The sequence below is a fragment of the Rutidosis leptorrhynchoides genome, chromosome 5 (assembly GCF_046630445.1).
Source record: "Rutidosis leptorrhynchoides isolate AG116_Rl617_1_P2 chromosome 5, CSIRO_AGI_Rlap_v1, whole genome shotgun sequence".
In the NCBI taxonomy this organism is placed as follows: domain Eukaryota; kingdom Viridiplantae; phylum Streptophyta; class Magnoliopsida; order Asterales; family Asteraceae; genus Rutidosis; species Rutidosis leptorrhynchoides.
The window spans coordinates 117987536-118014459 of record NC_092337.1 but is presented as its reverse complement, the minus strand read 5'-3'; the positions used below and the strand labels follow the sequence as shown (position 1 = coordinate 118014459).

The 26924-nt window shown below is 33.2% G+C and overlaps 1 protein-coding gene across 1 annotated transcript; it reads left to right on the top strand.

Annotated features, from left to right (window-relative positions):
* LOC139848971 (7-ethoxycoumarin O-deethylase-like) lies at window positions 1-26924 on the top strand. Its single transcript, XM_071838650.1, has 2 exons — window positions 1-879; window positions 26316-26924. Exons 1-2 carry the CDS (start codon window positions 1-3, stop codon window positions 26922-26924), a joined length of 1488 nt encoding a protein of 495 aa, XP_071694751.1.

The following is a 26924-nucleotide window of genomic DNA, read 5'->3' as shown; positions in this document are numbered from 1 at the left end:
ATGGAGTTTGTGACCATCTTTCTTGCTTTAGTCTTATCCTGCGCGCTACTTCGAACCATTTTCTCAATTTTCCGGCACACCAAACCCAACAACTTACCACCCGGCCCAACCCCATTGCCGATCATCGGTAACCTTCACTTGCTCGGTGACCAACCACATCAATCCCTAGCCAAACTAGCCAAGATCCATGGCCCCATCATGTTCTTAAAACTCGGTCAAATCACAACACTCATCATATCTTCATCCACTGCAGCCAAAAAAGTACTCAAAAACCAAGATCTTACTTTCTCATCATCACGACATATACCCGACGCCGTAACGGCCCACAACCATTCACAAAACTCAGTCGTTTGGCTCCCAGTTGGAAACCAATGGCGGAAACTTAGAAAGATCCTAAACTCCAACATCTTCTCCGGGAACTCTCTTGATGCCAACCAGAACTTAAGAAGCCAAAAAGTGAAGGAGCTTGTAGCCTACTGTCGAAAAGCGAGTCAATCTGGTGACTTGGTGGATATCGGTCGCGCTGCGTTTAGAACATCAATGAATCTTTTATCGAATACTATGTTTTCCAAGGATTTAGCCAATCCGTATGAGGATTCGGGTAAAGATTTTAAGGAACTGGTTGGAAACATCATGGTTGAGGCTGGGAAGGCAAATTGTGTAGACTTTTTTCCGGTTTTGAGAAAATTCGATCCGCAAGGAATTAGGAGGAGGATGACGCAATACTTTGGGATGATTTATGATATTTTTGAGGTATTGATTAAAGAGAGGGTGGAAATGCAAAGATTTGAACAAGATGATATGTTGGATATTTTGTTAAAGATCAGTCAAGAGATACCAGATGAGTTCAATCATGCAGACATCAAACTAATGTTTTTGGTACGTGAATTTATTTAATTTAATTTAATTTCTAGTTCTAACTTGGAGATGATGAAGACAGTAATTAATATAATCTACCGCTAGAACTTAATGATCAGCGTAGTCATTTAATCAATCTATCTCAAGCCAAGCCTTATCGTACCTGAGGAATTCTTTATTCGAATCTATCTTCTACTATCAATATTTTATGTCTTATTTTGTAAAACTAAAAAGACATTCAGTTTTTTTTCTTCTAAATATAAATATAACAAATCAAGGAGTTTTTTAAGGAAAGAAATCACATATCAAAAATGACACATTACACGACCGTACCACAACGTAACTAGAAAACGACTAAAGTAAAAGACATGCAATATTTACTCGAGATAACACATTTGAGTTAATTGAATTGAAAATTTGAATTGAACTTGTGTGGATTAGTTGCACTTTTCTAACACGTACGATCAAATTGAGTTGTTTTGGCCATGCTAAATATAAATAGTACTGCATATGTTTTTCATAGAAGTGTACTGTTCACCTTTATATTTATATATGTTTAAAAAAAAAATTACAAAAGGTAATTGTAAAATTATTGAACTTTGTAAGTTATTCACTAGTATTATTTTTGATCATTTATTTTATAAATATATTTAAAAAAATCTTCTTTTATAAATATATTTATATTGTTGCAAAAACATGTGTATCGGCAGGGACATGTTAGTATAAAAAATCTTCTTTTATAAATATAAATATATTTATATATGTTCTTGAGTTAGTATATCTTAAGTCTATTACCCTATATATATATTAGTGGAAGGGATTGAACAATAAATTTTGTTGACGTCATGGTTAGCATGAGCATCCAAATTTTTTTACAAACTCATGATCTGCTCGTTATAACTATTTTGGAGGCTTTTAGGATGAAGCGACATGATAGTTACATTAGTTTAGTTAGCATAATACATTAGTATTCGCACAAAAAGTGTGAAATCTCTAATATTGCATTTTTGAGTTTTTTTATGGACGGAAAGAAGTTCTCGGTGAAATGAAAAATAATAGGCTTTCTTGGATTTTTATTTTAAGTGAAATGAAATGAGGGCAGAAGATTAGGAACATGAGTACATAAGTTATTTGTTAACAACAATTTCGCTCATATTTGAGCGAATTGGAAGGGAAACATACGTATTATTTATTTATTTTAATATTATATTAGAAGATCGTCTCTAATCCTTATGTTATCTTATAAGGAAAATTATTGTTTTCTGTACGCAATAGAAAACAAGGTGAAAAAAATTAACTTTCACTACTTCTTTCTCGTGTTCAGAATTAATGATATGTATAAAACTAACAATTAAGGAGTATTGGTTACATGTTATATATTAATCATACACGGAGTATTTATTTAAAATTCAATTTAGTTAAAATTTAAAAATAATACAATTGTTAAATGTTTATTTTGGTTATAAATGTTTTCTTTCAACTCGAGAATACGTGTATATTAATTTGTATACATATTTTTTGAAATCGTTTTGCTATTTTAGAATACCATCTCTTTTCATCATATTTCTCTCTTTTCATTTTCATTTCATTCTTATCCATTTAAAAAAACTCAAGAACACAATATAAGTTTTTAAGTATAAGTTTGTAAAAAAAATTATAGATTCATTTGTATGTAAACATATTTACTGTAATTCATAGTATGTTATATTATTCGTCCCAAGAAAATGACTATCTTACTATTATGTGTGTTCCAAAATGATTCTTTACATTTAAATAACTAATCAACAAATATTATAATTAATTGGGACGGAGAGAATATTAATTTTTGATTTTTTTTTTTGATTTTTTTTTTTTGAAAAGCAACAATTATTATTAATATTATAAATCGGATGATATCATTACATGTCCCTACACACTGACTATACAATGGTATATACAATATCAAGAAATCGGAAGATTGAATCTAAAAACTAATATGGGATATTCGATAGAATCGTGTCCTAATCGAACATATGAAGGAACGAACTTGTAGGTACAAGCAGGGGAGGAGTCGATAACAGTGCCGATCAAAGCGGCGACAAAGCTAACGAGAACCTACCCATTTAATCTACCTACATAAGCCAATTAGAAACCACGATCACTACCCGAATTGTCTAAATCTCTTGTTAACCAATGCCCGTGCGGGTTGAAACCGGAGATACATAGGCGGAGGGGTTGATGATCCATTGATGCCATGCAATTGGGGTTTTTTTTCTTGATCTACTTGAGATCCAACTATAACTTTGCGATTGGATTTCGGAGATAATCATCATGGGGTTCCATTCACTATTTGTGAATACTTTTAGGTTTCTATGTTTCCAGATGATGTAGCAAGTAATCCATTTAGTAGCAAGTAATCCATTTAGTAGCTTGCCATAAGGAAGATCCTATAGAGTTATGTGTGAAGCCTTGATCATGAATGATGGCGTCATTGATGTTGGATATTAATGTATTATTTTGATTCCACCAAACTAACAATTGAGACCAAATTGAATTCGCTTTGTGGCAGTTTACCAACACATGTTCAATGGTTTCGATATGTTGATCGCATAAATACTCGTAACTAGTTAATAATTAATTGAATTGATTGAATTTGTATGTGAAGTTTACTTAAGCTATGTTTACTAAAATTGAAAGTCTGTATATGTTATTACCATTTTTTCTATTTAATAATTTTTAATTTAATTTAATTTAATATTTACAATTTTTATAATTCATTAATTAAAAATAATGATATTTAAAGAAATTACAATTCATTTAACGCAGTTTAACGTATGCTATAAAAGCATACGTTAAGCAAAACCCTATATGTAATATTTAATTTAACTATCAAATTATTATTTGATAAATATAAATTAACTAATAATTAATAAATAATTTTAAAACATTCGAAATTTTCAAATAATGTAAAACATGCAATCTTTTCACTAAAACTGTTAAGTCTAATATTGTGATGTGCATTGTATTGTTTTCATGTGATGTGAAGGTGATAGTTTGGACATATAAATACCATCACCTCCCTTAGTTCATCAAGCCTTCCACACAACTACACTAAATACTTCACACACACTTACCAATTCTCTCTCAATTCCCTAACACATTGTAACTAATTTTGGCACTTTGTATTGTATTCATTATCTTCATTACAACAGCAAATAACAGAATCGTACCATCTTCATCACTCTTACACATATATACATACGATGTACACACATACAAGCAAATCAAACACGAATTCATCAATTATATGATTAACACTTGGTATCAGAGCATAAGTACTGATTCACATCGATCCTCATCTCCATTCGTGTTCAAATTCAATAAGAAATTCAGATTTCAAGTTTTTTCAACTTTCAAACTAATTCTGGAGGTTCCTGATTTCTAAATGTTTTGATCAAATCTGTTAATGAGAAACGTTTCATAATCATCTCCTGCAACTTCAATTCAAATCTCATAAGCTAATTCGTTGAATTCAGTTCTAATTTCAAAAATTCTATTAAAAAAATATATCAATTCAACATTGAATTCATTTGATTGATTAAGTGTTTTTGCAGAAAATCTAAAAACGAAGAAGTGTTAGGAAGTACCTTATGAAGCATTCTGCAGTTTTTCATGTCCTAATTCGTGTTTTTAAATTAACTTTGTCGTAGCACCACGGTAGCACCACCACCGAAATCCGAACAAATTTCTCAGTTTGTTAGAATATGTTTCGACCAACAGTCACACTCTGCTTACCGATAATCACCCCTCCATTGACCATAACACCTCACTATCGACCGATACACACCTCTATCAACTGATTCAAGTTAGCCCATCGATTGATTCAAACCAGACAGTCGATCGTTAGTGTATCATACCAATTTGTAAAATAGCAACGTTACTCTGCCCAAATTTCGAACTAAATACGCTTAGTATCAATCAACAAAGACTGTAGCATCACATAATTTTAGTTTAACATTTCAATTTGCTAAGATTGATTTAAGGGTTCTTTATGTTTGTTTTTTGGAGTTGGGGAAGAAGAAATCAACAATAAGATTTGAGAAGTAGATCACTACAGTTGTTCGACTAAAAACAAAAGTTTAGTGCATGGTGAACTGAATCGAAGGTCCATAAGATCGAATCAGTTTTCAACGAGTTTGATTTTGGGTTTCTAAATATTACGGTACAATCTGATTGTTTTATCTCTTAAAGTAGAAGACAGTAATTACCAGGGTAAAAGTATTAAAAGATGGTGTCATTTCACATAGATAGATTTGGCTTATTGGTGAAGGGGTGCTCAAGTAAACAAATGATTGAGAGTTCGATTCATGAACATATTTTTCTTTTTGAAAGATCATTTGTTACTATATAGAAGCCTTGTTTATTCAAGGCCCAATTGTTTGAAAGCACAAGTTAACCACAAGTCCACTTCATTTTATCAACAACTTAGCCAACTATTCTATTAGAATTTAAATGAAAAGGACTAACGGACCAAAGAAAGTTAACAAATTTCGTTAAAACAAAAAGTAACGAAATTTTTAGAAGTTCGTGTACGTTTGGGAATAATTAATTCTAATTCAAAGTCCATTTAATTCGATGACGTTGAACAATGTTTATCTTTGTCGGTTTCGACACCGATCACGGAACAAAAATATGAGCATGATTTAGGAAATTTCAAGTTACGAGCTCATATTAAGTAATTTAATTTTCTTTTTGCTTAAAGCAAATTAAGAGAAAAAAAATTGGAATATAAAGTGTGTACACTACAAGATGAATATGAACGACAAATCAAGACGTACAAAGAACATAATGCATATGTCACACTTATCATCAAAGGACTCACGGATGACAAAGCTGGATCTGTGTATGAAATTTCAATGTTGAAAACCCAAATCTTGGAGATGAAATTACAACAACAACAACAACAACAAAAACAAAAACAACAAAACCCAACACCACATGCGTGGTGTATGGGGGAGGTGAGATGTAGAAAATTCTTCCCCTATCTTTGAATAAAGAGAAGTCATTTCAATTTAGGCTCTAAGTGGCAGTAAAGTGGCCAATAAATCAACGTTTGCTGTTAACTCAACTAATAGGAGCCTAAAATCTCGGAGATGAAATTGAGTGTACAAATCCAACAATGGTGTTGATATGTACAAAAGTCGAAAATTCTGATTGTACAAATCCATATCGTTCGGAATCAAAGCATTCCTTTTTACGGTTGAGAACCAAGCTTCTTCACCAGAGATCCCCAAGGTTTCTAAACCTCACAAAGCTATTTCCCACGGACACTGAGTTTATTCCAATCATCAAAGCAAATTCAACCAACCGTTTCCACAACCAATTTATGGGAATAATGGAGAACTCACAGGATTTATCGATCAATAAGGATGGTTAGATTATAAACCAAAGCATATGAATATTAAAAAACCAAGTACTCCGTCGGATAAACCATTCAAAACCACTCCTTCAAAACTATTTAAGTACTCATTTAAAGAGTTACTTTCCGTTAAGTCACGACCCGTGAGTCTGACTAAACCAAAACCTTTTATGATCGATATTCAACCTCAGTGGAACGCAAGATCAATCAATCAAATTGACCATGCCTACAAATGGTACGTCACCAAAGATTTCAAACCAATATGATTACAATATGGCGTATACACATTTCAGCGTATGCCCCAGACTTCAAGGTTATCAATTACTATATCAACATATGTTACATGATGATCTTGTGGCACACAATCATCATGAGGGGGAGAAATGATTCAAAGGTTGATATTCACCTTCTACTAAAGCTTTCGCGTCAAATCTATGAAAGTAGTGAACATAAGCTGTGTTTCATGAAGAGGAGCAAAACAAAGACTCTAATGTCTAGGGGAGAATGTAAAAGTTGATCTAAGACATTCCATCAAGAAGAATTTCTTAGTATCAACAAAGCAAAGAATTTGCAATGAACGTTGTTTGGAGAATCATTCTTGCAAAACAAAGAATCTATAATGAGCACTTCTTAGAGAATTATTCATACAGATAAAGAAGCTTCCGTAAGAAAGAGTTTTTACATGTTCATATCATCCTATACGACTATTTCAAGAGGGAGAGTTCAAGATTTAAAGAGATCTTCGAGAGCATAAAGACCAATTCAAACAGCGCACATCAAGGGAGAGAATTTTAAGTCTAATATTGTGATGTGCATTGTATTGTTTCCATGTAAAGGTGATGGTGTGGACATATAAATACCATCACCTCCCTTAGTTCATTAAGCCTTCCACACAATTACACTAAGTCCCTCACACAGTCACCAATTCTCTCTCAATTCCCTAACACATTGTAACTAATTTTGTCACTTTGTATTGTATTCATGATCTTCGCTACAGCAGCAAATAATAGAATCGTTATTATCTTCATCACTCTTACACATATATACATACGATCTACACACATACAAGCAACTCAAACCCGAATTCATCAATTATATGATTAACAAAAGCCACAAGAGGCCAAGCATGAAAGCTGTTCATTATAGCCATCTAATTTTGTATGAGGTTCATTTTATAAAATATAATATTTTTAGTTAAAACGAGTATTGAACGGCCAGCGCGATGCTGCATGAAATGATCTCGCTTTATACATTAAACATTGTTTCAGTTATAGTGATGACCCACGTAGTGTGGCGAAAAATCGTTTACATCAATAAATGATTCTACAATATACATTAAACACAATATTTGTAGTTTATAATTACAATATGCATATCAAAATATTAAAATGCCATTTATTTATAATAAAAATAATGGCACGCGTATAAATGCGGGAAATGATTTCATTTTTATACCTTAAACATAGTTTCAGTTGTAGAGATTCTCCGCACATGTTTGCAACAATAAATGATTCATCTATATATACAATATAAACACATTTTTAGTAGTTTATAGTTACAATATACATATTGAAATTTGTTAAAAATTTTAGCGTAAAAAGTAAGAAAATATATATATATATATATATATATATATATATATATATATATATATATATATATATATATATATATATATATATATATATATATATACTCAAAAAAGAAATAAAATGACAGTTTCATCAATCTAAAAACAATAATAACAAAATGAAAAAAAACAGCCACAACTTGTTAATTAAAATAAAAAAGAAACATTAAAACAACAAATGAAAAACGACGGAGGATAAGACTTAATACGACAAAGTTTTGCGTGAGTATAATAGTAATAATAATAATAATAATAATAATAATAATAATAATAATAATAATAATAATAATAATAATAATAATAATAATAATAATAATAATAACGATAAGATCCGCCCCTTATCATACGATATTATTAAATGTATTTAAATTTAAATTGACTTAAATATGCCAAAGGTCCTTAAAGTTTAATCTTTTTTTCATCATGGGCCTTAAAGTTATTTTGTATCATTCTAACCCTTAAATTTATGATATGATTTCATTTAGGTCCCCATGATTAAATTCCGTTAAGTCCATATCCTTAAATCATTATCACAAGCTTACCGTCCGGGGGTATATTAGTCTTTTTTGCGTGTATGTCTAATTTTATATGTAACATATATACTGCTTATAACTTAACATTTTACATGTAACTTTGATTCATCAATGAAATACGACATTATAATCGTGCTGCGTGATCCATCAATGAAATATATTTATTGGATTTGTTTTGGGTTGTATTTAAGTTGATTATCTGTAATGGGCTGTTGCTAATTGGTTTGGTTAAAAAAATTATAAGTAATATAAGCGATGTTGCTACCATTTTATAAGTAATACCATGTTAATTTAGTTAGGTCAAAATAACATTTGTCAAATATCATCATAAACACGATTGGTCATAAATGTTAACCGTCTAGTCCATTATTGTGTTTGATGAAGATTATACGTGATGAATATGAATATCCGCAATAGGGTTTGTTATTGTGTTTGTGCTATTGTGTATATGTGATGAAGGTTATACATGAACTAACAGTCGTGTTTTTGTTTGTGTATACGTGAATGAATATGGGGCAATAGGGTTTATTATTGTGTAATGAGATAATGACCAAACTGCCCTCTTATAATATAAGCTAACGAAGATGGCATAATGGTAGTTAGGTCTAGGGACGAATTTGAAACCATATCAAAACATTAAGGGTAAGCATAAAAAAAAGAAACTTTAAGGTCTAGCATGAAAAAAATGTAAACTTTAAGGACGAATTGCATAATTAAGTCATTTAAATTTTAGTATGACCAATATTTAATTAATTGATTAATGGTATATAGACGATTAAAAATGTATTCAATTATTTATCCTTTACTCGTGTAGTTTTGCATTGTGCATTTTTGCAAATTGTACATTTAAAAAATAGTTTAGCTAACGACAAGTTTTATATTATTGTAGAATTTACTAACAAACAGTTTAAAAGTAATTGATTACCACAATGTATAATGATTTAATGAATGTTAATGACTGTTTTAAAAGTTCTCATTAGCAAAATTCTTTAAGAAACTAGTAAGTAATTAATTACAAACCCTGACAATTAAATATAACTTCATACGGAGTAAGAGTATTGATATCACCCAAAAGTCAGTTTTGTTTGTCGTGTAACGAGGTTGACAGAACGAGTCCGAGCAGTGCAGACTAACTGATTTAAATTTATAATAGAGGGGAATAAATTTACTACTCCGTCCTATGGGTGAATAAGGGAGGTATGAGTCGTATGACCAAGGGGCGTTCATTTAAGAAGACGAGAGAACTGAACCTTTGCAATAATAAAACACTTGGTAGACTAACTCATAATGAGAAGTTTGGGATAATTTTGAATTTTTTCTATTTCCTAATGCAAAGAGATAAATAAATAAAGTGATAAAGATAAAATTTATATTACAAATAAGGTTAAAATAAGTGGATGTCATGACTTCGTTAGTTACCTTGTTTAGTTCATAATGCTGACTCATGGATAAGTTGAAATGTCCCGCTCATATTAATTAGAAATGTTCCATATTAATTGATTTCGTCGCGAGGTTTTGACCTCTATATGAGACGTTTTTCAAAGACTGCATTCATTTTTAAAACAACCATAACCTTTATTTTATCGATAAAGGTTTAAAAAGCATTACGTAGATTATCAAATAATGATAATCTAAAATATACCGTTTACACACGGCCATTACATAATGGTTTACAATAAGAATATATTACATCAAAAATAAGTTTCTTGAATGCAGTTTTTACATAATATCATACAAGCGTGGACTCCAAATCTTGTCCTTATTTTAGTATGCAACAGTGGAAGCTCTTAATAATCACCTGAGAATAAACATGCTTAAAACGTCAACAAAAATGTTGGTGAGTTATAGGTTTAACCTATATATTATCAAATCATAATAATAGACCACAAGATTTCATATTTCAATACATCCCATACATAGAGATAAAAATCATTCATACGGTGAACACCTGGTAACCGACATTAACAAGATGCATATAGAATATCCCCATCATTCTGGGACACCCATCGGACATGATAAAATCGAAGTACTAAAGCATTCCAAATTCCAGAATGGGGCTTGTTGGGCCCGATAGATCTATCTTTAGGATTCGCGTCAATTTGGGGGTCTGTTCCCAAATTCGTAGGCTACCAAGCTAAAAAGGGGCATATTCGGCCTTCGATCATTCACCCATATAAAGTAGTTTCATTTACTTGTGTCTATTTCGTAAAATATTTATAAAATTGCATGTATTCTCACCCCAAAATATTAGATTTTAAAAGTGGGACTATAACTCACTTTCACAGATTTTTACTTCGTCGGGAAGTAAGACTTGGCCACTGGTCGATTCACGAACCTATAACAAATATGTACATATATATCAAAGTATGTTCAAAATATATTTACAACATTTTTAATACGTTTTACTGTTTTAAGTTTATTAAGTCAGCTGTCCTCGTTAGTAACCTACATCTAGTTGTCCATAGTTAGATGTACAGAAATAAATCGATATATATTATCTTGAATCAATCCACGACCCAGTGTATACACGTCTCAGGCTAGATCACAACTCAAAGTATATATATATTTTTGGAATCAACCTCAACCCTGTATAGCTAACTCCAACATTACTGTATATAGAGTGTCTATGGTTGTTCCAAATAACATATATACATGGGTCGATATGATATGTCAAAACATTTGCATACGTGTCTATGGTATCTCAAGATTACATAATATATTAGAATACATGTATAATACAATATGAGTTAGCTAGGATATGATTAATATAGATTTGTTACCAATTTTCACGTAGCTACAACAAGCAAAAATATCCAATCTTGTTTTACCCATAACTTCTTCGTTTTAAATCCGTTTTGAGTGAATCCAATTGCTATGGTTTCATATTGAACTTAAGTTTATGAATCTATACAGAAAAAGTATAAGTTTATAGTCGGAAATACAGGTTACAAGTCGTTTTTGTAAAGGTAGTTATTTCAGTCGAAAGAACGACGTCTAGATGACCATTTTGGAAAACATACTTCCACTTTGAGTTTGACCATGATTTTTGGATATAGTTTCATGTTCATAAGAAAAATCATTTTTCCAGAAGAACAACTTTTAAATCATAGGTTAACATAGTTTTTAATTAACTATCCCAAAACAGCCCGTGGTGTTACTACGACGGCGTATATCCAGTTTTACGGTGTTTTTCGTGTTTTCAGGTTTTAAATCATTAAGTTAGCATATTATATAGATATAGAACATGTGTTTAGTTGATTTTAAAAGTCAAGTTAGAAGGATTAACTTTTGTTTGTGAACAAGTTTAGAATTAACTAAACTGTGTTCTAGTGATTACGAGTTTAAACCTTCGAATAAGATAGTTTTATATATATGAATCGAATGATGTTATGAACATCATTACTACCTCAAGTTTAGTAGGTAAACCTACTGGAAGTGACAAGAAATGATCTAGCTTCAAAGGATCTTGGATGGCTTGAAAGTTCTTGAAGTAGGATCATGACACAAAACAAGTTCAAGTAAGATTTTTACTCGAATTAAGATAGTTTATAGTTATAGAAATTGAATCAAAGTTTGAATATGAATATTAACTTGAATAAGAAAGATAACCTACTGTAAATAACAAAGATTTCTTGATCTTAGATGATTACTTGGAATGGATTAGAAAGCTTGGAAGTAAACTAGTAAACTTGAAAGGATTTTCGAAGTGTTCTTGAGGTGTTCTTCCTAAGATGTTTATAGCTTGATTCTTGAAGTAATTTTTGATGAAGATGATGATTAGCTACTGGAAAAATTTGTTCATAAGTGTGTGTGTGTGTGTGTGTGTGTGTGTGTTGAGAGAGAATTAGAAAGAGAATTGGAAGTGAAATGGAGTGAATGATGAGTGGTAAGTGGTGAGTGGTGAGTGGGGTTAAAAGGAGTTCTAGTTAGTTGACTAGTTCATGGTAGAAGTTAAAATTGATTAGTCATGCATGACATAATCAAGAGTGGAATCCCATGCTAGTTCCTATTGGTATACACCCATAGTAAGTACGTCTAGAAGCTGTGTATAATACGGGTATGAATACGACTAGAATTCTTGATGAAAAAAGAATGGGAATGTAACTTTAACCATTTTCATTAAGTATGAGTGTTTTGATATATGTCTTGAAGTCTTCCAAAATAATATTAATACATCTAAATACACTACATGTATATACATTTTAACTGAGTCGTTAAGTCATCGTTAGTCGTTACATGTAAGGTCGTTTTGAAACCTTTAAGTTAACGATCTCATTTAATGTTGTTAATCCATTGTTTATTATATCTAATGAGATGTTAAATTATTATATTATCATGATATTATGAATATTAATATATCTAAATATGATATTTATACATTTAAATGTCGTTACAACGATAATCGTTACATATATGCCTCATTTCGAAATCCTTAAGTTAGTAGTCTTGTTTTTACATATATAGTTCATTGTTAATATACTTAATGATATGTTTACTTATCATAATACCATGTTAACTATATATATATATATATATATATATATATATATATATATATATATATATATATATATATATATATATATATATATATATATATATATATATATATATATATATATATATATATATATATATATCCATATATATGACATCATATAGTTTTTACAAGTTTTAACGTTCGTGAATCACCGGTCAACTTGGGTGGTCAATTGTCTATATAAAACCTATTTCAATTAATCAAGTCTTAACAAGTTTTATTGCTTAACATGTTGGAAACACTTAATTATATAAATATCAATTTCATTTAATATATATAAACATGGAAAAGTTCGGGTCACTACAGTACCTACCCGTTAAATAAATTTCGTCCCGAAATTTTAAGCAGTTGGAGGTGTTGTCGTATCTTCTAGAAATAAGTGCGGGTATTTCTTTTTCATCTGATCTTCTCGTTCCCAGGTGAACTCGGGTCCTCTATGAGTATTCCATCAAACCTTAACAATTGGTATTTTGTTTTGCTTAAGTCTTTTAACCTCACGATCCATTATTTCGACGGGTTCTTCGATGAATTGAAGTTTTTCGTTGATTTGGATTTTGTCTAACGGAATAGTGAGATCTTCTTTAGCAAAACATTTCTTCAAATTCGAGACGTGGAAAGTGTTATGTACAACCGCGAGTTGTTGAGGTAACTCAAGTCGGTAAGCTACTGGTCTGACACGATCAATAATCTTGAATGGTCCAATATACCTTGGATTTAATTTCCATCGTTTACCAACTCGAACAACACCTTTCCAAGGTGCAACTTTAAGCATGACCATCTCTCCAATTTCAAATTCTATATCTTTTCTTTTAATGTCAGCGTAGCTCTTTTGTCGACTTTGGGCGGTTTTCAACCGTTGTTGAATTTGGATGATCTTCTCGGTAGTTTCTTGTATTATCTCCGGACCCGTAATCTGTCTATCCCCCACTTCACTCCAACAAATCAGAGACCTGCACTTTCTACCATAAAGTGCTTCAAACGGCGCCATCTTAATGCTTGAATGGTAACGGTTGTTTTAGGAAAATTCTGCTAACGGTAGATGTCGATCCCAACTGTTTCCGAAATCAATAACACATGCTTGTAGCATGTCTTCAAGCGTTTGTAATGTCCTTTCGCTCTGCCCATCAGTTTGTGGATGATAGGCAGTACTCATGTCTAGACGAGTTCCTAATGCTTGCTGTAATGTCTGCCAGAATCTTGAAATAAATCCGCCATCCCTATCATAGATAATAGAGATTGGTATTCCATGTCTGGAGACGACTTCCTTCAAATACAGTCGTGCTAACTTCTCCATCTTGTCATCTTCTCTTATTGGCAGGAAGTGTGATGATTTGGTGAGACGATCAACTATTACCCAAATAGTATCAAAACCACTTGCAGTCCTTGGCAATTTAGTGATGAAATCCATGGTAATGTTTTCCCATTTCCATTCCGGGATTTCGGGTTGTTGAAGTAGACCTGATGGTTTCTGATACTCAGCTTTGACCTTAGAACACGTCAAACATTCTCCTACATATTTAGCAACATCGACTTTCATACCCGGCCACCAAAAATGTTTCTTAAGATCCTTGTACATCTTTCCCGTTCCAGAATGTATTGAGTATCTGGTTTTATGAGCTTCTCTAAGTACCATTTCTCTCATATCTCCAAACTTTGGTACCCAAATTCTTCCATCCCTATACCGGGTTCCATCTTCCCGAATATTAAGATGCTTCTCCGATCCTTTGGGTATTTCATCCCTTAAGTTTCCCTCTTTTAAAACTCCTTGTTGCGCCTCCTTTATTTGAGTAGTAAGGTTAGTGTGAATCATTATATTCATAGCTTTTACTCGAATAGGTTCTCTGTCCTTTCTACTCAAGGCGTCGGCTACCACATTTGCCTTTCCCGAGTGGTAACGAATCTCAAAGTCGTAATCATTCAACAATTCAATCCATCTGCGATGCCTCATGTTCAATTATTTTTGATTAAATATGTGTTGAAGACTTTTGTGGTCGGTATATATAATACTTTTGACCCCATATAAGTAGTGCCTCTAGGTCTTTAATGCAAAAACAACCGCGCCTAATTCTAAATTATGCGTCGTATAATTCTGCTCGTGAATCTTCAATTGTCTAGACGTATAAGTAATTACTTTCATTCGTTGCATTAATACACAACCGAGACCTTGCTTTGAGGCGTCACAATATATCACAAAATCATCATTCCCTTCAGGTAATGACAATATAGGTGCTGTAGTTAACTTTTTCTTCAACAATTGAAACGCTTTTTCTTGTTCATCCTTCCATTCAAATTTCCTCCCTTTATGCGTTAACGCAGTCAAGGGTTTTGCTATTTTGGAAAAATCTTGGATGAATCTCCTGTAATAACCAGCTAGCCCTAAAAATTGGCGTATGTGTTTCAGAGTTTTTGGGGTTTCCCACTTTTCAACGGTTTCAATTTTTGTTGGATCCACTTGAATACCTTCTTTGTTCACTATATGACCGAGGAATTGAACTTCTTCCAACCAAAATGTACACTTTGAAAACTTAGCGTACAGTTTTTCTTTTCTTAACAACTGTAGCACTTTTCTCAAATGTTCTTCATGATCTTGGTCATTCTTTGAGTAAATAAGTATGTCATCGATGAAAACAATGACAAACTTGTCAAGGTATGGTCCACACACTCGGTTCATGAGATCCATGAACACAGCTGGTGCGTTAGTCAACCCAAATGGCATAACAATAAACTCGTAATGTCCGTAACGCGTCCTAAAAGCAGTCTTCGGAATGTCATCCTCCTTCACCCGCATTTGATGATACCCAGAACGTAAATTAATCTTCGAATAAACCGACGAGCCTTGTAGTTGATCAAATAAGTCATCGATTCTCGGTACTGGGTAGCGGTTCTTGATGGTAAGTTTGTTCAACTCTCGGTAGTCGATACACAACCTACCTAAATGTACCATCTTTCTTCTTGACAAATAGAACAGGAGCTCCCCATGGTGATGTAATTGGTCGAATGAAACCATGCTCTAAAAGTTCTTGTAATTGACTTTGTAATTCTTTCATTTCACTGGGTGCGAGTCTGTATGGAGCACGAACTATTGGTGCAGCTCCTGGTACAAGGTCTATTTGAAATTTAACGGATCAATGTGGGGGTAATCCCGGTAATTCTTTCAGAAATACATCGGGAAATTCTTTTGAGACAGGAACATCACTGATGTTCTTTTCTTCAGGTTTAACTTCCTTGATGTGTGCTAGAATGATGTAACAACCTTTTCTTATTAGTTTTTGCGCCTTCAAACTACTAATAAGATTTAATTTCGCATTGTTCTTTTCTCCGTACACCATTAAAGGTTTTCCTTTTTCACGCATAATGCGAATCGTATTTTTGTAACAAACGACCTCTGCTCTCACCCTTTTCAACCAGTCCATACCAATTATTACATCAAAACTCCCTAACTCGACTGGTATTAAATCAATTTTAAACGTTTCATCCCCCAGTTTAATTTCTCTATCCCGACATATATTATCTGCTGAAATTAATTTACCGTTTGCTAATTCGAGTAAAAATTTAATATTCAAAGGTGTCAATGAGCAACTTAACTTAGCATAAAAATCTCTACTCATATAGCTTCTATCCGCACCCGAATCAAATAAAACATAAGCAGATTTATTATCAATAAAAAACGTACCCGTAACAAGCTCCGGGTCTTCCTGCGCTTCTGCCGTATTAATATTGAAAACTCTTCCGCGGCCCTGCCCATTAGTATTCCCCTGATTCGGGTAATTACTTCTAATGTGGCCCGATTTTCCACATCCATAACAAACAAAGGCGGCATTACTTGTTTCGCCACTATTTGTTCCTTTAGTTCTGTTAAACTTTGGTCCGTAGACCTCACACTTTTTCGCACCATGGCCAGTTCTTTTACACTTGGTGCAAAATGTCATGCAGAACCCATTCTGGTGGTACTCTTCACACCTTTGGAATTTTTGGTTTTTGTTACCGTTGTTGTTATTGAGGTTGTTGTTGGGATTGTTATTGTTGTTGGAACGGTTATTGTAGTTATTGTTATTGTTGGGACGTTTGTTGTAGTTATTGTTGGGATTGCGGTTATTGTTGCGATTGTGGTTGTAATTGTTGTTGTTGTTGTATTGGTGATTCTTGTCACCGTTTTCCTCCCACTTCCTCTTGAGTTGTTTCGTGTTGGCTTCTTCGGCCGCCTGCTCTTTAATTCTTCCCTCAATCTGATTTATGAGTTTATGAGCCATTCGACTTGCCTTTTGTATTGAAGCGGGCTCGTGTGAACTCACATCTTCTTGAATCCTTACTGGTAACCCTTTTATAAACGCGTCGATCTTCTCTTCTTCATCTTCGAACGTTCCTGGACATAATAGGCACAACTCTGTGAATCGTCGTTCATATGTGGTAATGTCAAACCCTTGTGTTCGTAACTCTCTAAGCTCTACCTTGAGCTTATTGACTTCGTTTCTAGGACGGTACTGCTCGTTCATCAATTGCTTGAATGCCGACCATGGTAGTGTGTAAGCAGCATTTTGTCCTACCTGTTCAAGATAGGTGTTCCACCACGTTAACGCAGTACCTATAAAGGTATGCGTAGCGTACTTAACTTTGTCCTCTTCAGTACACTTACTTCTGGCAAACACCGATTCGACCTTCTCGGTCCACCGTTTCAATCCAATTGGTCCTTCGGTTCCATCAAATTCCAAAGGTTTGCAGGCAGTGAATTCTTTGTAGGAGCATCCTACACGATTTCTTGTGGAATTAGTTCCACTGCTAGATCCAGAATTATTGTTATTTTGCATCGCAGCCTGTACTGTGACTATGTTTGCTGCTAGGAAAACGCGGAAGTCTTCCTCACTCATGTTCAAATTTTGACGAGTTGCCGGTGCCATTTCCTTCAAAAATAGCCCAAAAGAATTAAGTTAATCATATAGAATTTTAAGAGTAGTCAATAGTATTTCGTAGCATAGTATGAACTCATTTATAAAAGCTTTTTCTTCATATTAGTGTTTTATAATTTTAATTCGGGTAGTACCTACCCGTTAAGTTCATACTTAGTAGCTAATATACAATTCAACTACTATAATTCTATATCAAAAAACTGATTATAATAATATATCGCGTTCAAATTTATACAATATTTTACAAACTTACAATACCACTATTATACATATAGGATGAAATATAGCACATAATAACTTTGCTACTCGGCAGCTATAAAGGCAATTCTAGTTAATACGCAAGTCGTTCAGCAAAAGAAATAAAGACATGTAATTCATAAGTCCAGAAACAAGTCATGCATTCTGATTTTACTAAGACGACTTCCCATCCTTGGTCTTGCAGAAAGTAACCGTTATGACCATTGGCTAGGCAGTATGTTGTAATGTCATCAAAAGGACGAGGGTTTCGTAATGTCCAGCAGCCCCGTAAAAATCTAAAAACCTTGTTTCTCACCTCAATTACTGAATCCGTCACTTGTGAAAAGGTTTTATTTAAAAGTTGTAATCCGATGTTCTTTTTCTCACTTTGGTAAGAAGCGAACATCACTAACCCGTAAGCATAACATGATTCTTTATGTTGCATGTTAGAAGCTCTTTCTAACTCGCGAAATCCTATGTTGGGATATGTTGAGTTAAAATAGGTTCTTAACCCGTAGCGTAAAATTGCATTTGGGTTCCCCGCATTTAACGCTTTAAAGAAAACACGGCGTAACTTACGGTCTCCCCAATGTGATATACCCCACCTATCAAAGGAAAGCCTTTTATAAACTAAGGCATTTCTGGAAAGTCTTTCAAATGTTTGACAAGTTAATTTCGCCATAACTAAATGTGCTGATGAATTCTGACCGACTCTAGATAAGATTTCCTCAATCATATCCTCTGGTAGGTCTTCTAAAATATTCGGTTGTCTACCCTTAACGTCCATTTTGTTTTTATACTGTAAAATAAACAAGGATTAGATTCATAAAAGATAATTAACAAACAATACAAGCAATTTTTACATAGAACATAAAAGTACAAGCACACTACAATACATATAATACACAACATGATTAAAAATCCCTAATCTGAATCACTGGTTTCTTCTTCTTCGGACTTGGTTCACTTTCCTAATTTTCTAGGGATATATGGGGTTCCTCTAATACGAGCCGTCGTTTTCCACAATGGTTTAGAAAAACCTGGTGGTTTAGAGGTTCCCGGGTTATTGTTACACTTTAGGAAATACGGATGTTGCCGATACATATAAAGCTCCTCGGGGTTGGAATCAGGTTTCTCTATTTTTATACCTTTTCCCTTATTATTTTCTTTTGCTATATTAAATTGGGTCGAGGTAATTTCTATAACATCATCGGAATCCTCATCGGGATCCGATTCATCAGAAAATTGGTAATCTTCCCAATATTTTTCTTACTCGGCGGAAACACCATTGACCATTTTTAACTTTGGTCCGTTGGTTGAGGATTTTCTTTTATTTAAACGATTTACTGTAGGTATCAATATTTCTTCCTCTGGAACCTCTTCTTCCGGTTCCTCCTCTTCCGATTCCTCCTCTTCTGGTTCCTCTTCTTCTGGTTCCTCTTCTTCTGGTTCCTCCTCTTCCGGTTCCTCTTCGAGAATTTGTGAATCTTCCCAAAGTATATTCGAATCTTCATTATTATTAGGTGAGTCGATGAGATTTGTACTAGTGGTAGACATCTATCACACAATATCAAACACATTAAGAGGTTAATATATCACATAATAATTACATGTTAATAATATATAGTTTCCAACAAAAGTGTTAAGCAATCGTTTTTAAAGAAAATACGATCGAAGTCCAGACTCACTAATGTATCCTAACAACCTCTATAAGACACACTAATGCAAATTTCTGGTTCTCTAAGACCAACGCTCTGATAGCAACAGAAATGTCCCGTTCATATTGATTATAAACGTTTCATATTAATTGATTTCATCGCGAGGTTTTGACCTCTATATGAGACGTTTTTCAAAGACTGCATTCATTTTTAAAACAACCATAACCTTTATTTTTTCGATAAAGGTTTAAAAAGCATTACGTAGATTATCAAATAATGATAATCTAAAATATACCATTTACACACGACCATTACATAATGGTTTACAATAAGAATATATTACATCAAAAATAAGTTTCTTGAATGCAGTTTTTACATACTATCATACAAGCATGGACTCCAAATCTTGTCCTTATTTTTGTATGCAACAGCGGAAGCTCTTAATAATCACTTGAGAATAAACATACTTAAAACGTCAACAAAAATGTTGGTGAATTATAGGTTTAACCTATATATTGTCAAATCATAATAATAGACCACAAGATTTCATATTTCAATACATCCCATACATAGAGATAAAAATCATTCATACGGTGAACACCTGGTAACCGACATTAACAAGATGCATATAGAATATCCCCATCATTCCGGGACACCCATCGGACATGATAAAATCGAAGTACTAAAGCATTCCAAATTCCATAATGGGGCTTGTTGGGCCCGATAGATCTATCTTTAGGATTCACGTCAATTTGGGGGTCTGTTCCCAAATTCTTAGGCTACCAAGCTAAAAAGGGGCATATTCGGCCTTCAATCATTCACCCATATAAAGTAGTTTCATTTACTTGTGTCTATTTCGTAAAATATTTATAAAATTGCATGTATTCTCATCCCAAAATATTAGATTTTAAAAGTGGGACTATAACTCACTTTCACAGATTTTTACTTCGTCGGGAAGTAAGACTTGGCCGCTGGTTGATTCACGAACCTATAACAAATATGTACATATATATCAAAGTATGTTCAAAATATATTTACAACATTTTTAATACGTTTTACTGTTTTAAGTTTATTAAGTCAGCTGTCCTCGTTAGTAACCTACATCTAGTTGTCCATAGTTAGATGTACAGAAATAAATCGATATATATTATCTTGAATCAATCCATGACCCTGTGTATACATGTCTCAGGCTAGATCACAACTCAAAGTATATATATTTTTGGAATCAACCTCAACCCTGTATAGCTAACTCCAACATTACTGCATATAGAGTGTCTATGGTTGTTCCAAATAACATATATACATGAGTCGATATGATATGTCAAACCATTTGCATACGTGTCTATGGTATCCCAAGATTACATAATATATTAGAATACATGTATAATACAATATGAGTTAGCTAGGATATGATTAATATAGATTTGTTACCAATTTTCACGTAGCCACAACAAGCAAAAATATCCAATCTTGTTTTACCCATAACTTCTTCGTTTTAAATCCGTTTTGAGTGAATCCAATTGCTATGGTTTCATATTGAATTTAAGTTTATGAATCTATACAGAAAAAGTATAAGTTTATAGTCAGAAATACAGGTTAAAAGTCGTTTTTGTAAAGGTAGTTATTTCAGTCGAAAGAACGACGTCTAGATGACTATTTTGGAAAACATACTTCCACTTTGAGTTTAACCATGATTTTTGGATATAGTTTCATGTTCATAAGAAAAATCATTTTCCCAGAAGAAAAACTTTTAAATCAAAGGTTAACATAGTTTTTAATTAACTAACCCAAAACAGCCCGCGGTGTTACTACGATGTCGTATATCCAGTTTTACGGTATTTTTCGTGTTTTCAGGTTTTAAATCATTAAGTTAGCATATTATATAGATATAGAACATGTGTTTAGTTGATTTTAAAAGTCAAGTTAGAAGGATTAACTTTTGTTTGTGAACAAGTTTAGAATTAACTAAACTATGTTCTAGTGATTACGAGTTTAAACCTTCGAATAAGATAGTTTTATATATATGAATTGAATGATGTTATGAACATCATTACTACCTCAAGTTTAGTAGGTAAACCTACTAGAAGTGACAAGAAATGATCTAGCTTCAAAGGATCTTGGATGGCTTGAAAGTTCTTGAAGTAGGATCATGACACAAAACAAGTTCAAGTAAGATTTTTACTCGAATTAAGATAGTTTATAGTTATAGAAATTGAATCAAAGTTTGAATATGAATATTACCTTGAATAAGAAAAATAACCTACTGTAAATAACAGAGGTTTCTTGATCTTAGATGATTACTTGGAATGGATTAGAAAGCTTGGAAGTAAACTAGTAAACTTGAAAGGATTTTCGAAGTGTTCTTGAGGTGTTCTTCCTAAGATGATTATAGCTTGATTCTTGAAGTAATTTTTAATGAAGATGATGATTAGCTACTGGAAAAATTCGTTCATAAGTGTGTGTGTGTGTGTGTGTTGAGAGAGAATTAGAAAGAGAATTGGAAGTGAAATGGAGTGAATGATGAGTGGTAAGTGGTGAGTGGTGAGTGGGGTTAAAAGGAGTTCTAGTTAGTTGACTAGTTCATGGTAGAAGTTAAAATTGACTAGTCATGCATGACATAATCAAGAGTGGAATCCCATGCTAGTTCCTATTGGTATATACCCATAGTAAGTACTTCTAGAAGCTGTGTATAATACGGGTATGAATACGACTAGAATTCTTGATGAAAAAAGAATGGGAATGTAACTTTAACCATTTTCATTAAGTATGAGTGTTTTGATATATGTCTTGAAGTCTTCCAAAATAATATTAATACATCTAAATACACTACATGTATATACATTTTAACTGATTCGTTAAGTCATCGTTAGTCGTTACATGTAAGTGTCGTTTTGAAACCTTTAAGTTAACGATCTCATTTAATGTTGTTAACCCATTGTTTATTATATCTAATGAGATGTTAAATTATTATATTATCATGATATTATGATATATTAATATATCTAAATATGATATATATATACATTTAAATGTCGTTACAACGATAATCGTTACATATATGCCTCGTTTCGAAATCCTTAAGTTAGTAGTCTTGTTTTTACATATGTAGTTCATTGTTAATATACTTAATGATATGTTTACTTATCATAATACCATGTTAACTATATATATATATCCATATATATGACATCATATAGTTTTTACAAGTTTTAACGTTAGTGAATCACGGGTCAACTTGGGTGGTCAATTGTCTATATAAAACCTATTTCAATTAATCAAGTCTTAACAAGTTTAATTGCTTAACATGTTGGAAACACTTAATTATATAAATATCAATTTCATTTAATATATATAAACATGGAAAAGTTCGGATCACTACATAAGTGATAACCTAAGGCCCGTTATGTTGTACCTAGACCTCCCTGTTAGATGACTGACATGTTACTGGGTAATTACGCTAGGTTCGGTGATTCTGAATAGAAAACAATGCCCTCAACCAACGAAGTCCATCAACATTGCTACATGAAGGTATGGGTGACTCTTCAATAGGAGCGCTCAGAAAAGCTGACATAGTAACATTTCACAAGGTCTAAACTTTCTTATATATAACGGAGGATCATAAAATACCTCTTATCCTAGAGACGTGATGTGTTTTAATGCATTTGTTAATGATTGGTAAAAGATCAGTTAGGCCCTTACTTAAAAGAATTGGCCAAAGTACAAATGTAACATCTTGGAACACGTTCGGTTATCCTTACGGTCTAATCCTTTATGTCTTTAAATAAACAGTTCCTAAGAATTAGCTAAAGAATCCCTCAGCTCAGTGCAATGCTGAGGCCATGTTATGGTGTAATGTACTTGGTCTACTATAGAGACCGTTTCCATGGTTATACATAATAGGGATACAGATTACAACAATCGTTGTGCTTCAGCGTGTGCTTACTATGCTAGTGACTACACATGCATAGCTCTAGGTCAACCTTGTACTCCTAGTGTCTAGGTAGAGTATCCATTACAAAAGCGTCATCTGCCAGAATCCGTAGTGTAGGTTGACGTACTACACCGTTGTGCCTCCGTCAAGTGTACTATGTATCCGGCAGAGTTTTCTTACCAAGGAAGGACACAAATAGTGTACTCTTAATCGGGGTTCGCGATTTACCAATCACATAACCTATAACAATGTTCTATTAGTTGGAAAATCGATTGAGTTTAAAGCATAATCGAAAAGAATTTAAACGACATCTCATTATTTTTAGCATCGTAACTAACTACGTCGTAACATACACTTAAAGATAATTACTCGCTAATCATGGCAATAATATCAACTATCATAATAATAATGGAAGACATTATAACAGATAGATAAAAGGGATAGAAGTACCAGTAGATTAAACGAGTTTCGAAAGTAGAAAAGTGACAACATCAGACGCACCCCCAATCGTTTACAGACTCCGTTTACTATCTACTCTAGGTAATTATCGCTAATCCATAATTATTTCATTATCCTGAAGAGAGAAGCTAGAGAAAGATGTGGGATTGAGAAAATATTTGTGTGTTGAAGTGTGTGTAGAATTGAGAAGACAAAAGGCCTTTAAATAGGGAAATCTTGACCCTGGCAGGCCGGATGGCCAGGGCGTGTTCATAGCAGGCCGTGTGCACAGGTCGTATGCCCAAGCCATGTGCATGCTAGGCCGTGTGATTTTGGACGTATGCTTCTGATCTTGGCTTGCCGTATGGCTTGGTGGCATGCCGTATGGACAGGTCGTGTGCCAAGGCTGTATGGCTCAGTTTTTCTTGTTCCCGAGATCGTGACTTGGTTCCTAGGTCTTAACTTGGTTTTCACCGTTTTCGCTCTAGATTCTTCGTTTTAAGTCTGTTTTCTTCGATTCTTCTTGCATCATCTTCGTAATCACTTGATCTATCAAATAAAGCAAACAAACTCTTATTTCTTCGATAAAGTTAATTACTTTATTAATTTAGGGCTCCATATCGAGGGTAAGAACGTATCTTTTTCACCGATATTAAGTATGTTTAGTTAAGAGCTATTGAAGCTTTTACGATCTTTTATCTTCTAACTTTTATAGAATAAAATCTATTATTTAATAAAAAAAACTTTGCTCGATTAAAGGAGCTTAAAGCTTATAGATAGAGAGACAAATATAGAAGCTAAAAACTCATAGAACTAGCGTTTGACCCTATTTACAACTTATGTCTTCGCTTTCTTCATATACCTACAACAAATGGACCGGTAAGTCATATATTATGTCAACTCAAGGGCGGACCTAGTGTATTACCACTGGTGGTACGAGCTACCAGTGAAATACGCGATGCAGTATAAATTCCTTTGGGGTAAAACTAGTGATACCATTGGATATTGTAATTTTTTTAGGTGACACCATTGGATAGTGTAATATTTTTCAAGCTTTTAACTAGTGACATTCGTGACTAGAATTCTTAAATCCACGACTGTGTCAACCATAAGAAATAATCAAAGTTAACTGAACTAATGCATAGTATCTTACATTCATAGTTCTCTTCTTTTCGTAACCTTTTATCTTTGGATTCTTTTTCTTTGTTGGTGGCGACCTTTACTACATACATGCACCAGTAACAAGGGTTTTAGACGACTCCAGAACATAGTAACTACTAACACCTCAACTCGAACCATCAATTAGCTTTTCTTTTGCATATGTGTGGATTCTTGAAATTGTCTTTCAAAGTAAAATCCATGCAGCAATTTATATGAAGCATTGAGAGAGAGTCGAAATTAGACTAATTTTCTTTATCTATCTTGCTATTTAGTTCGTATTGATCAATAAATTGTCGCGAGGATGTATTAAAAATAAACTAATAAATAAAGAACATTCATGCCTTCATTTCTCTTAATTGGTAGTAGACAACCCTACTAAAACTATTTCCTTAACATAAATGGCATCCAACGCTTTTCGAACCTTAAAAAAGCTTCTTAACAACTTAGTTTTTTTTTCTTTCAAATTTGTAGTTTTTATCAATTGGGACCACTCATCCTCAAACTCTTGAGACTGTATAGACTCAAATACTAAGGATTTTAAAGTTTTTTTTATCTCTTTATATTGCTTCATCTTTCCTAATTTTTCAGGACCTTTTTCATGATACACCATTGGCAAATGTGGTGATGAGATTTAGGAATACTATGGACACAACTCATTGCATCGCTCAACACTATTATGTTTTTATTGATTAAAGTGATTGCCCATCTGTGTATTCTTTTCATGACTTAAGTAAACACGCATACATTTCAGTATCCTCATGTGAAACTAAACCACATCAAAGTAAAATTGATTGCTCATGGTGTTTTACTCCAACAAAAGGAGCAAAAGGCATATCATATTTGTTACTAAACGAGTGGGAGTGACATGCGCATTGCTGCGGAAAATAATTTCGTTTCATACCTTAAACATTTTCAGTAGTTTATCATTATAATCCACACGTTGACTATTGGTATGAAACATTTTGTAATATTTTCACTTAAACTCATATATCTGATCATAATGATGTTTCTTCTATGACTGGTGCAGGATTTGTTTGTCGCTGGCACAGATACAACTTCAAACTCATTAGAATGGGCAATGACAGAGGTACTACGTAACCCGCGCACAATGGTAAAAGTCAAAGAGGAACTCGAAGAAGTTATCGGTAAAGAAAATATCGTACATGAGAGTGACATATCTAAACTACCATACTTGTGCTGTGTTGTAAAGGAAACGCTAAGGCTTCACCCACCAGTCCCATTCTTGATACCCAGAAAAACCAAAACCGAAGTGAACTTAAATGGTTACACCGTGCCCAAAGACACACAAGTTCTTGTTAATGTTTGGGCAATAGGACGAGACCCGGACATTCGGGAGGATTTATTGGAGTTTAAGCCAGATAGGTTCTTAACATCTGAACTTGATGTTCGAGGTAGGGATTTCGAGTTAATTCCATTTGGAGCTGGACGAAGAATGTGTCCCGGTCTGCCACTTGCTAGTCGTGTCCTTCATGTGATGTTGGGATCATTACTCAATAATTTTGAATGGATTCTTGATTCCAAAAATCAACCTGATACTTTAGACTTGAAAGAGAAGTTTGGAATTACATTACAGAAGGCCAAACCACTTTGCGTTATCCCAGTTCCCTTGAAGTAA